Source organism: Diospyros lotus, chromosome 15, assembly GCF_014633365.1.
Source record: "Diospyros lotus cultivar Yz01 chromosome 15, ASM1463336v1, whole genome shotgun sequence".
In the NCBI taxonomy this organism is placed as follows: domain Eukaryota; kingdom Viridiplantae; phylum Streptophyta; class Magnoliopsida; order Ericales; family Ebenaceae; genus Diospyros; species Diospyros lotus.
This window is the reverse complement of record NC_068352.1, coordinates 33,273,975-33,288,073: the sequence shown is the minus strand read 5'-3', so window position 1 is coordinate 33,288,073 and position 14,099 is coordinate 33,273,975. Positions and strand designations below refer to the sequence as shown.

At 36.9% G+C, this 14,099-nt stretch overlaps 1 protein-coding gene across 1 annotated transcript; it reads left to right on the top strand.

Moving 5' to 3' along the window:
* Nucleotides 1–10,544: 10,544 nt before the first annotated feature.
* On the top strand, nucleotides 10,545–14,099 carry LOC127791415 (glutamate receptor 2.8-like). Its single transcript, XM_052321283.1, has 5 exons — nucleotides 10,545–10,963; nucleotides 11,185–12,428; nucleotides 12,528–12,840; nucleotides 12,935–13,332; nucleotides 13,413–14,099. The coding sequence occupies exons 1-5, from the start codon at nucleotides 10,663–10,665 to the stop codon at nucleotides 13,809–13,811; spliced, it is 2,655 nt and encodes an 884-aa protein (XP_052177243.1). The 5' UTR covers nucleotides 10,545–10,662; the 3' UTR covers nucleotides 13,812–14,099.

Below are 14,099 nucleotides of genomic sequence, written 5' to 3'. Positions count from 1 at the left end.
ATCACTCAAAGGATCAGAGAGAGAGCGACAACCTTCTTCTAGGTACTCTAGTTTAGAGTATATCCTTCTTACTGATGAGGGGGAGGCAGAGAGCTTTGATGAAGTTCAAACTCATAAAGATAAAACCCAGTGGATGAGAGCCATGCAAGACAAGATGGATTCCTTGTAGAAAAATAATACTTATGAGCTTGTGGAACTTCCGGAAGGTAAGAAAGCCTTAAAAAACAAGTGGGTGTTCAAGCATAAGAGAGATTGTAACAAGCTAGTGAAGTTTAAAGCTCGCTTAGTCGCGAAAGGTTTTGGACAGAAGCGAGGGATTGATTTTGATGAGATTTTCTCTCCGGTTGTCAAAATTAGCTCTATTAGAGCAATACTGGGTTTGATAGTTAGCTTGGATCTAAAGTTTGAGCAACTTGACATGATGACAAAGGTTGTAACTCGAGAGAAGCTGCAACTAAGTGCCGGGTTGGCCGGCATAGACTCTGCTTAATTGTTTCCGATGTTATTCTCTTTGCTCTTAGGCTAGAGGGGGAGAATTGTTGGGTTCCAGCCTAGCTTAGCCTAATTATGTTAGGCTACCTAACATGCCTATTTTTAGGCTGCCAAACTATTTGCCTAACATTTGATTTTGAGGGGGAGAGGTAAGCCTCATGTATAAATACCCCCCTCTCATAAGGTTTGAGGCATCCATTTTTGAGATCATCCCAAGTGTGAGATCCAAACTTAAGGATCAAAGAAGAGAGGCAAGGAAGTAAAGGCTTTAAAGTAAGGGTATTTTGTGAGTGCCACTATATTGTTGTATCACTTGAAAGATAGTAGAGTGTGTGAGGATATTTCGTAATTATCCTTATTATAGTATAATATTGCTCAGAGCTTGCCCCGTGGTTTTTCCCTCAATATTGGAGGGTTTTCCACGTTAAATTTCTGTCTCTTGTATTTTCTGTTTGTGTTCTATTCCGGGGTGGGAAAAAGTGATTTTGAGAAGCTTCTGTGATTGTTCGAATCTCTGTTTTATTTTTCCCAACATCATTTGTGAAGGGCAGATTATGTTTCAACATGAAACGCCCTAGATGGGAACTAGGTTTCGTCCTTCCCTTCTCTCAATCTCAGGATCAACTAGCAGATTTGGGTTTTAACCATACCATACTTGGTTAATTAATTTCTATTGAGTTTGCCCAATCAACATTTTATTATTTTAATTCTTTTTCTTTCCAAGAATTCCACCGGACTCCATATATTTCAAAATTCCGAACAACCCATTGGTTTTCCCAAAATTTGAGGAAAAATTCACAATTTTCATTTTCTAAAAATTTCGGCATTTATTTTCAAAATGCCTGAAAAATTCCTTTATTTTGAAAATTCCTCAGGGGCCCAAAATCAATTAAAAAATGCCTAAAAAATCCCCATTTTTTTTTAATTTTTTTTAAAAAATTGGCTAGCGGGACCTACTAACGTGCTTGGGGCCCTGTGATGTAGACGGACTATATTTCAACATGAAATGCCCTAAGTGAGAACTAGGTTTTGTTTTTTCCTTCCCTCAATCCTAGAATCAACTAGCAGATTCGGATGATTATTCATGAATGACATCCGTAAATGGAAGTGGATCATCACAACAACTCCTTTGCTAAGAGTCATTTGATAGAGGTTTTGAAGTTCAATCCCAATTGCATGAAGAACTACAGATTCCCAGAAGACTTTGCTTTGGCGCTTAGGAACAAAGACATAGCAACTACCTTTATTGAAGCTCCTTGGGCTAAACTGTTCATTTGACAGATAGTGCAACAACTTCATTATCGCTGGCCTAAAATACAGAGTTGCAGGATATGCAATTGTAAGACCCTAATTGACAAAACCCATATTTTAGCCTTGTGCTTGTAATTTTTTTTATTTAGATGTTTTATTTATTTATTTGTTTTTTGTTTCAATTTCATCTATGAATCATGTAATTTCGAATCAATTGCACACCTTGTCATGGTTGAATTAGTGCGTGCAATACACATGCACTAAAATGCCCAAATTATCCTTCACACTATTTCTAACTAACGATGAGGGAAGCGTAAGCTAATAGGTGCCAACAAGCGAAGGTGTCGACATTAGACAAAGGCAAAGACAGGTGAACAAGAAAGGGCTAACAACAGGTAAAGGCGAAGGCAAACGGTAGGCAAAGATGAAGAAGCAAAGTTATCGACGAAGTTACCTTTTTGCCTTTCACTTGCCATCTACCTTTGCCATCTGCCTTCGTTGTTCGCCTTCCTTCACTTTCGCTTGTCATTGGCCCTTTGCCATCACCTTCGCTTGTCGTTGATGCCTTCGCTTGTCACTTTCAAGCGGCCTACACTCGCCTCGTCACTGGCTAGAAGCTATGTGCATGAGATTAGGGGTATGCAATCGGTTATAACCAAATTGAATCGACCGAAAATTACTAATTGAATCTAATCAAACCGAGGCATATAACCAAATCGAACCGATCGAGTCATCTAAACTAATTGAAATAACCGAAACTGAACTAATAGAATTTTGAGCCATTGTAACTGAACCGAAATTCTTACCAAAAAGATTGAACCAAACCTAATAACCAAACTGAACTTAATAAAAGAGGGTTGGGTTGTTAGTTTGGTTTGATTTTTTAGTTAATAATATCAAAAAAATTGAATCAAATAATCGAAATATTTGGGAGAAATAATCGAATCGAACCAAAACTAATAACTAAACCGAACTAAATAACGAAAAGTCTTGAGAGAAATAACCGAATCGAACTACTACTGGTGAAAAATCGAACTGAACCGACTAAACTTGTTGGTTCGATTCGATTTACCCGAACTCTTACTCACCCTTTCATGAGATGTAATTTGATTATTTTAGATTAATTATAACGAGATGTGTAATTGATTTAAAATTACATAATTATAAAAACTAAAATATATATTTGATCGACCCTAATTAATTATTTTATTATCTTTTCTTCAGACTTCTTATTAGAATTTAGAGTTTTGAAATTATTTCTTGTGCTCCTATAGGTGTTCCCAAAGAGCTCTTCTATTCTATTCGCATAAACACGGTGCTAATGTAAAGTCAGTGATAGTTGGAGGCTTCGTGAACAAGAGAAGAGAATAATGTAAGGATCATGCTATTGTTATCTTTTGAATTATATCTTGGGTTACATAATGTATCACAAATGATAAAAATACCCCTTGTGCCTCACCATGTCTCATCGCCTCATTGTCTCACCTCATCACCTTAAGTAAGGAATATTTTAAATATTTTAATTATATTATATAATTTAAAATAAAAAATATGATATACCAATAATATTTTTCATTTGCATTGAGGTGGACTCCAACCACCAAGATGTTAGTCTCAGTCACAGTAGCTTTTGGGTTCTTTTCTTGTTGACTAGAGGAACTTTGACAATTGCTCTTGTGATGTATATATGAAACAAAATGTGGGTGGGATAGTAAGAAGCAAATAGTACAAATCTATGAATGTTAAATAGTTAATTATGTAGAAATTAAAGTTGCGTTATTTTATGTTTTAATTTTTAAAATTATTTTTAATTTTTTATTTTAGTAGTGAAAATTAAAAACAAGTTCTGTTTGTTATTTTAAAAAACTGTTTCTCAAAATAAAAAATTAAAAATTGTCTTCTGCTTGAAATTTTAAGAATATTTTTTAATAAAATTTATTATTTAATAAATTAAAACTATTTAATGGTAATGACCTTGAAGAGAAAAGAATAGTGAGGAAAAAGCTGAACGAAAGTGAGGATGGAAGCCGTTTTTCGTTTTTTGGACTTGGGAGATTGTTTTGGCTGAAAATAATCAAAATGAGTTTTACACGTTTTGAATTTTGTGTATAATTTTTTTTTTTTTGTGTTTTGAAAAATATATTTTTAAAAATAGATAAGTAAAAACGTTTTAAGTGTTTTAAAAAATTAAAAATTAAAAACAGACTCAAAATAAAAAAGAGAATACAACCTAAGATTTTGAGGGACTTGAGAAGATTCAAGTTAATGATCTCATGCTTCATCATAAAAGATGGATCATTACACGAATCACTTTTAAGACGTACTAATCTAGTTTAGATATTCAATGGCTATGGGCACAAACTAGAAAGGCTTGAAGCACACTGTACAATTTTTTTCACATAATAGAAATGGCCAAAAATATAGATTTTTTTTTGTGAAACCCTAATTTTTTTATGATTTCAAATGTATCTCTAAACTTAGGCCAAAAACATATTTATGTACCTAAACTTTTTTGGTTCCAAATGTGTCTTTTAATTATGCAAAATTGCTCGTTTAAACACCTGCCCAACAAGTGATATGTATGTTCATTAACGTGACAGTTTTCTAACGTCTCATCAACTCTCTATTTCTCTTCAGTTGCATCTCCTCTATCTCGAACCTCTCTTACTTCTCCTCCAATTAGGCTACATAGGTCGATTAGGTTAGATGAGTCACTAACATGCTCGAGTCAATGATCACCCTACCATATAGGGGGATTGAAGATGGGGTTAGTATGGGGATAACATTTCTTGTAAGAAACGTAGTTAGAGGAGACAAAGGAGATGCCAGAGAGAGAGGAGATGCAGTCAGAGAAAGAGAGGCAATTAGGAGACATCGATGAGAGAGAGAGAAGAGCTGAGCAGATACTATTGGAGAAAGAAAACGAGCTGAAAAAAAAAAAACTAAAGAGAGAGAGGAGGTGCCAAAGAGCGAGGGGGAGAGTTAAGGTGTAACACCCCACTTTTCCCCAAGCGTGCGTTAACTCGAGATTTCGGGAAAATTTAAATCAAACACCACATAAATCTCTCGATAGGCATACTTTCACCAAAATCGTTTCCCGACAATCCCGATCGTACCTTCTCAGTATAACAAAATTTAATAATTAGACTAAGACAGGCATTATCAATCATGTCAGCAGAAGCAAGATCGAAACCTCGGATATATATACAACTGATAATTCCATTTACATTAACCAAATCGATGTTTCACATGAAAATATCAAAATGTTACATAATTTCTGAACATTGTAATCATAAACAAAATCCTACGACGACTAAACATAACAGCTATATCTCGATGACGGTCTTTCCCTTGGCGCCACTGCTTTCACCTGGAACGTTTGAATATTCCAGGGACATAATCCAAATTAGATGCTGAATCATCTAAGTGAGAGTTCAAAAACATTTTCATGAATGTATGCAATCATGTACCCAAAATCGATAAATCCCAACATGCACCAGCCTAAGAGAATCCTACACAGCATTTAGCCCTAACCGGGGAAAATGCAATCTCTCTAAAGGCGACACGACCACATCGACCCATTGGCAAACCGATCCTGCTTAAGAGGGACAACCTCGACATATGAACCCGGGAATCACCCCATTGTCATCGTCAGGCTTTACGCTCCCACTCAAAAGCATTCCAAAACCCAACGCAACCCTAGCCCCAAGAGTGTCACATCAGCACTATCCTTGGAATCGACGTCACCTCGGCATTAATGCTATTGCTCAAAGGAACCTGGGGTGGTGTCTACTCACAGCCCCGCCATTTGAGCCAACAACCGGGGTGGTGTCCACTCTCAGCCCCGCCACTTGGGTCCCGTGGGGTGAAGTCTGTCTCAGCCCCGTCCCAAGTGGGTCACCTAGCATTAATCCTAGGTACGCATCCCGAGTGCTATCACTCTGGGCCACGTCACAGGTTAACAACCCATATCCCGCATGGGTGACACAAAACATGCCAATGGTTGAAAATCATAACATGCATCACTTAAAAATCAACACTTAAAATCAACGTTTAATGTACATGTAAACAATCATTTGGACAATTCATCACAAAAACCCAAGCCATAGGGATGAAAACCACTCATATGTTACTTGAAGTCTTTCAGGTAGAACCATTCACAAGGCAAAACAAAGTTTGGGGGCGAACACTCACTTTGTAATTCAACTTTCTTGAAGAGCGCGAGTTGCCTCGATTTGCGTGCCTACCTCGATTTGTGTGCCTAGCCTTGATTCTAGCGCCCGACGCTCTTATACTTTAACCTCGAGCTTCTACGATACCCTAGTCATCACGTTTGTTCAAAATCATATCAATATCTATTTTTTCAATTTTTTCATAATTTCTTCCTATTTTCTTTATATTTCTCCTCAAAAATTCTAATAAATGCCTACTCAAGATTTTTCCTTGATTTCTTTTCATAAAAATTCATAAATAATTAATTCCTAACTCCCAAAATTTTCTAATTCCTCTTCCTATTTTTTATAAGTCTTATTTATTTTGAAAATTACAAAATAACCATTTTCTCCAACATTTTTCCAAATTTTCTTGCATCATAATTCATAATTTAATTTTCTTAAAATAATAAAAAAATTGAAATTACCTGAGGTCTCACGCGCCCTCACGCGCGGGCGCGTGGCTGACTGGTTTGGGCTGGCGCGTGGCAGTCACGCGCCACCTTCTTCAACCTTGAGCCGACCGCCGGTGGTTGCTCCGATCACCACGAAACGAGTACCACCTGAAAGCCCATGAAGAGTCGATCCTAGCCCCATCGGTTTCAAGCCGAAAGGACGCCAGAAAGTGTTTTAAAACTCGAGTTGCAGGTCTCGGTGGCGGTCCGCCTAGGGCTTTTCCGGCCACCTTCAAAACACCCTCAAACCTACTCCAAAACGCCTCAAATCGATCCCAAAATGATCCTTGACTCCTAGAGACCAAAAGCCCTCTATCAAAGCTCTAAAAATCATTCAAAAATGAGCTCGATTTGGTGCTTCCTTCTCGGCTGAAACCCTTGGCTATTTATAGCCAAAATCCTCCCCCACGTGGCTGATCTCCGGCCAAGGCTTCTTCCCCACGCTTCCTAGACCACCCTAGGCCACTCCCTAACGACCCTAGGCTGCCCAAATCGTCGGAAAATCAGGCCAAAATCTTGGCCAAATCTACCATGTACGTGCGAAATTTTTGAAAATTACAGTTAGGCCCCCATGAAATTTTGTTTTGCATTTTGGTCCTTATCCTCAAGTCCCTGATCTTTCTAACGCTCTCACTAAGACCCTCAAGATTAGTATTTCTCATTTCTCCCTTGAAACTTTCGAAAAATTGCCGTTTAGACCTCCCTCGGGTAATTTTTAGAAAATTACACTTAGGCCCGACTGATTTATTTGACCTTAAATCCAATCGATTCGACCTGAAACCATTTAAGGGTTGTTCTATACATCGAATACTAGTCCTTGACACTCTCCGTTGACTTTTGGGATGTCGTTTACAGTAATTCGGTAATACGACCTAATTGGCAGCTGTATTTTTGCTGTACCAAAAACTGTTCCTGATCTCATTTCTTTTATTACTAAAAATCATAATTTTAATTTCTTGTCGATACTATACCATTTTCCTCAGCTATCTAGGGTCCGAGGTACTCCATCTGACTAATTTGGTCGTCCAAAGCTGTGTTAGTGTGCCCTATAGTCTTATTTTTCAAAATTCCAATTATGCCCTTTATCAAATATCATTTTATCCTCAAAATTATTCTCGGGTGTTACATAAGGAGATGCCACAAAACTGTCACGTTAACACGCGTATGTATCACTTGCTGGTTAAGTATTTAAATGAGTGATTTTACATAGTTCAAAGCACATTTGGAACAACGAAAAGTTTAGAATTGCACAAGAAAAAAATATAAAAGTTCAAGGACAAATATATTTTGGTCAAACATCAAGAGCACATTTGAAACTATAAAATGTTTTAAGATTCCACAAGAAAAAAAAATACAAACATTTAGGGACATAAATATATTTTTGACCTAACAAAAATGGTATTTAGACACTCTAAGTCACTCTAAATTGATATTTTATATATTCTAACAACTTCAAATAACTAATCATTTCATTTCAAATGAAATATATATGTGTATATAAATATTGTAATTGTTCATAATTAATCACCAAAAGAGAGGAAGAATGTGCATTTCTACTCCATCAATATGAAAAATTAATCTTCAATTTGATTAGTTTAGTATAACCAAACTAGAGTTAATTGGAATGTGAGTCCATAGCTGAATCCCAGGTGACGTGTCTGTGTAGATGGACGTTTTGGACTTTGAATTTCATGTCTTATTCATGATGGCACATAGACATTGACATCGACATAGATATTGACATTTTTAAAGTTGTTACTAATTAACCAAAAAAGAAATAAAAAGACGAAAGTGACATCTGTTTTGAGTGTTCGTTAAACCGTATTATTAATCGTTCAAGCCTTTAAATCCGATTATTATAACCCATATTTTAAGAATTAATTTATGGTCAACATTTAAAACAGGGTCGTCTGGCCCGGCCTGGTGGGGTCTCATTTGTTACTATGGACCTCTTCTAGCTCATTTGTCTTTGACGTGGGCAGAGGGTGCAGTTGATTTCTCCCTTTTGATCTTTGATTTTTGTCGTTCAAGTCATTTAAGAATATGAATGACTAAACTTATATTTTTTACTCTTATATTTTTATAATTATTTAAAAAATTTATTATTTTAACTATACCCTTAAATTTACATTTTTAAGTCAATTTAATTTATATACTTTAATTTTTTTTTCACGTAATAGCCTAAACTTTTTTATTTATTTTAATTACACCCTAAATCTATATTTTTGAGTCAATTGAACCTCTATACTTTTATATGTAAAAGAATAAAATAAAATAACAAAATATGCATCATACTCTGTTCAACTCAAAGTATAAGAGTTAAATTAATTTAAAAATATAAATCTAAGAGTGTAATTGAAATAATGAAGAGGTGAGATGGGAAACTTGAATTTTTTTTAAAATTTTCAAGCTTAATTATTTCAGGCTAATGAAGAATTTATTGAGTAAATTTGAGATAACCACAAATCCTTTAAATAGGTATCGAATTCTTGAAAATGAATTATAGGAATGGAATTCTATTAAGATATCTCTTGAATTTAATAATTTCATCTTTGAAATGATCGATCTTGCATGATTTTTGATATTCGTACCCTCGATTACTTTAAAAAAAATAAATCACAGATTAAACTTTTAATTCTTATGCAGAGCGATAATGAAATTCATAATCCATCAAATTAAGACCAATATATTATTTATTCGATCGCCCGACATATGCCTAAGGGGTTTAATAATTTTAATCCTGTACACTAGTTAGAACAAATTGTTACATAATGATCGACCAATTATTATATGTAACACTGACTAATAAAGTAATAGTACAAGTGGCTAGATTCAATAATGAATGTTTCCTAGAAAGCGAAATTTAGAAAAGTCGAGGGGACACGAGAAGGCATAAAAGTGAGGATATATATATATATAAATGGAAGAAAGAAAGCTACTTAAAAGTGGTTTAGGTACTTCATACGTCAACACGTAAAAATTAACTTGCTTAATTATAAAAAGAATGTTTTCATAATTTTAAATTTATAAGTGTTAGTCATGAGTGAGTAATTTTGCCATTGTTATGTGTCGTCAAAACTAATAGAGTAAGAAAATAATAAATAAATATAAAATTTATGTAGTTTATCATAATGTGTGATTTACGTAAAAATGAAGAGACAAACTATTTCATTATAAAAGAAATTGAAATAATACAAAATTGTGGGTTAGTATAAGATTATGAGTTTAAGTTTAACTTTGTATAGATTGTGATAATTTGTGTCTATTTTTAAGGGTTTAGGCTCTCGAATTTTGACTGATAACTCATATATCTGTATATTTTGAGATAAGATTAACAGCACTGTGAGTTTTAAAGTAGGGTGAGATATGCTCAGCCAAAACCTAATTGTGTTACAAAGATTTCTCAAGTTTTCCACAATAAAAAAAAAAAATATGATGTCCTGTACATTACAAACCTAAAATATCTTCAATATGCCCAATTACTCTCTTTTTATTTAAAAAAAAATTGTCAAAAGAATAATATATTTAAAAGAAATTGTCAACTTAGGGTTTTCCCATACCAATGCGGAAAGCCCTTTGCTACCACCACGTCTTTGGCCAAAAACTCACATTTGGGTTTTCTCTTAATGGACTAAATTCTTAGAAAAAATAGTATTTAGATTTTCTCGTAAATTAACTGAGTTGTGTCAAATTTGGCAAAGGATCTCAACTACGAAAATAATAACATTCTGCAAGGAACCTAAAACTTGCCGGCCAAGTGCTTTACGTAAAAGAGGCTGCCGTCCAGGAAGTTTCGAATGCCATCAGCTGAACGGATTGATGTAAAGTGAATGGAAGAAATTTGAACTTGAATGGGTCATGATGGAAACTTTTAACTTTGTTGCAACCAATGGGAATGGAACTACAACCATCGATCATTAATTAATCCATTTGATTACAAAATTCCAATCTATTTACTTTGAACGGAAGTGGGGTTCTGGCCATGAATGCCTATAAATATTCAAGGTGTTGGTCTAGTCAAAGCCCATCTAACCCAAATGCCCAAGAAACCTACTTGAACTTACCATGAAGTTCAAGTCTTTATAATAATAAGAACCCTTGATTAATTATGGGTAAAAAACTGCAAATCTGTAGTCATCCGAATAGTTTCGGGAGTAAACAGCTAGGAAATTCACGAATATTGACTATGATGATTAGCGTCCGGCGAGTATAAGTATGAGTTGCGGCTGCTGTGGGTTGGTCATCCACGAAACATGGAGCCATCAGTCGCTAAGCTAATTAATATCTTTTGTGTCTTGGCCATGGCTGTCTGGCTGCCTTCACTTGAAGGCTTAGCCAATAGTAATGGTAATAATGCAGAGATGAATGTCACAGAAACAAACAGTGTTTTGGGGGGCTCTGTAGGCGCCATCTTGGATTACAGTTCTCGCATTGGCAAAGAAGAGAAAGTGGCTATGGAAATGGCAAGAGAAGATTTCTACAGCCGCACCAATAGGAGCATCATTCTGCAACTGGAGAACTCCCATGGTGATCCCATCCAGGCTGCTCTTGCAGGTCATTTCTCTTGCTTCATTTGAATATCCTGCAGAAGTTTCTTTCTTTGAAATTCAGGGTACTCGTAGTGATTCTAATTGGGAAACAGGACATTTGATTGCTTAATGCGGATTACACACGCGCACACACATATACGGACTGTGTTATACACTAATCACAAATTAAGAGAGATACTTAATGATTTGATCCATGCTTAATTAAATAATTATATTGACTTCCAGCCACACATCTTATCAATACACAAAATGTGGAGGCCATTTTGGGGCCAAGAACATGGGAAGAAGCATCGCTAGTTGCAGAGATTGGTAGCATCTCTCATGTCCCTATTCTTTCTTTCGTTGATTCTCCACCATGGGCAACAATGAAGTGGCCTTTTCTCATTCAAGCCTACCCAAGCCAACATGCTCAAATGAGGGCTGTGGCATCTATTATCCAATCCTGGGGATGGCAAAGAGTTGTTGTCATATATGAAGACAATGATTCTTCAACTAATGGACTCATTCCATATCTGCACCAATCACTACTAGAAGTAGGTGCACAAATAAGCCAATTTGTTGCAGTTCCACCTTTTGCCTCATCTTCACTATCTCAAGAGCTTGATAAGCTTAAAAGTGGGCAATGTAGAGTCTTTGTGGTTCACACATCCCTGGCGCTGGCCATCCAGCTATTCGAGAAGGCAACCAAGACGGGGATGATGGAACAGGGCTACGTGTGGATCACCACAGATGCCATAACAAATCTTGTTCATGTCATTAATTCCACTGGCATCTCTTCGATGCAAGGAGTTCTAGGGGTCAGGAGCTACTTCTCAGAAACCAGGCCAAGTTTCCACGATTTCTCTACAAGATTTATGAGGAAATTTAGAACAGAGAACCCTGAGGAGAATAACTATGAACCTGGGATTTTCGCGCTGCAGGCGTATGATGCCACGATGGCAGTGGCTATGGCAATGATAGAAGGCAAGGTCAAAGGCCAAAAATTGATGGACAAGATACTGCCAAGTGATTTTGATGGCTTAACTGGTAAAGTTTCATTCAGTGGGCGAAAACTACCTCCAGCATCTTCATTTCAGATCATCAATATATTTGGAAAGGGTTACAAAGAACACGGATTCTGGTCGGATAATGGCTTAGGTTTCTCTAGGACTACTGATAAAGGAGCAACTTACAATAATTCCATGGAGAATTTGGGGCACGTATATTGGCCTGGTGAACCTAGTTCCACTCCAAAAGGATGGGCGCTACCAACAAACTCCAGTAAATTGAGAATTGGAGTGGCTAATGGAACCATGTTCAACCTCTTTGTCACGATCTCATATGATCCAAGCACAAACAACTATACTTTCAGTGGATTTTCAGTAGAGGTCTTCAGAGCTGCAATCGAAAATTTGCCATATGATTTGCCTTATGATCTCATTCCCTTCACGAGAACATTCGATGATTTAGTTGAACAGGTCCATTTAAAGGTAATCGATTAATCACGCAATTGAATTGAACATGCTCATCTCTCTACTTGCTGTGATTGAAACTAACCGCAGTTTGGAATATTTCTTTTGTGGTGATAGCACTTTGATGCAGCAGTAGGTAGTATAGCAATCACGGCCACGCGTTACCAAAAAGTAGACTTCTCACAGCCACACACAGACGCTGCCATGGTGATGATAGTCCCCGTTCAATCACATAGGCACGATAAAGCCATGTTGTTCCTGAAGCCCTTCACAACAGCCATGTGGGTTCTCACTGTCTTGGTAAATCTGTATAATGGATTTGTTGTATGGATTATAGAGCGTGACCATTCCACTGAACTTAGAGGCACAGCCGTAAACCAAACAGGGACCTTAATTTGGCTGGCTTTTGCTACACTCTTCTCTTTGAATGGTAAGATGAATCAAAAGGTTACTGTGTGCGCGCACGCGCGCGTGTTGTTATAAGAAGATTAAATTCGTTTTATCTTGTTTTGATCTTTGATTAGGGGAGAAACTACACAGTAACTTATCAAGGATGGCCACAGTGGTGTGGCTATTCGTGGCATTGGTGGTGGCACAAAGTTACACGGCTAATCTCACCAGCATGTTGACCGTGAGGCAGATGGAACCGACGGTGGCCAATATTGAGACATTGAAGTATAACCACGCGATGGTTGGATTCGCCAGGAAGTCCTTTGTTAAGAACTATTTGGTTGAGGTTCTGAAGTTTAGTCCAATTCGTGTGAGGAACTATACTTCACCGGAAGACGTTGCTCAAGCACTTAGGAGCAAAGAGATCGCAGCTGCTTTTCTTGAAGCTCCTTGGGCCACACTGTTCCTCGATAAATACTGCAAGAGCTTTATGGCTGCTGGCCCAACGTACAAAGTTGGAGGATATGCATTTGTAAGATAAATTAAAATGTGTGTCAATTCTTTTATTTTAGGTTTTAAAGTTCACGTTTCGAGGTTTATTCTGTTGCACAGGCATTCCCCAAGGGCTCTCCTTTTCTGTCGGACATAAATGCAGCACTGACACAGGTAATTGATAGTGGTACACTTCGTGAACTAGAGAACAAATCAAGAACCTCCGAGAGGTGCGTGGATGTGGACTCAGAAGACAAAGACGTCAGTCTTAGCCTTAGCAGCTTTTGGGTTCTTTTTGTGTTAACAGGAGCGACTTCAACGGTTGCTCTTGTGATGTATGTGATCCTCGGGGAGAAGAAACCGGAGGATCCAATGGATGAACACACGACAACTTGGATCCTAATATTCACTGTGATCAAATATTGGTGGGTTAGCAAGAAAAAGCAACTATCTAGAAGGGTTGGTGATGTAGAGAGCCAGCAATCTATGCCGCCTCCACACCCGAGGGGGGAGTCCTAGTCCAGTTTAGGCTTTCAATTGTATGGCCTCTAACTAGAACTTGAAGAGCGCTGCAACTTCTGTTGTTACATGTATAAACTGTAAATAATCAAAAGATATATGTGAGTGTAGGACTATGGTTTTGTAGATGAGATCAAGGCCCTCTAAAACTAATATATTGTATAAAGCTGCTTGATAATGAATCTAAACAGAGAGATAGGAACAAAATATTTTGGAACATACTTATCCACGGTTTATTGTAGTGATTCTATTTTCTTTTTTCAAAACATTTCAAGAGAACCATCATGC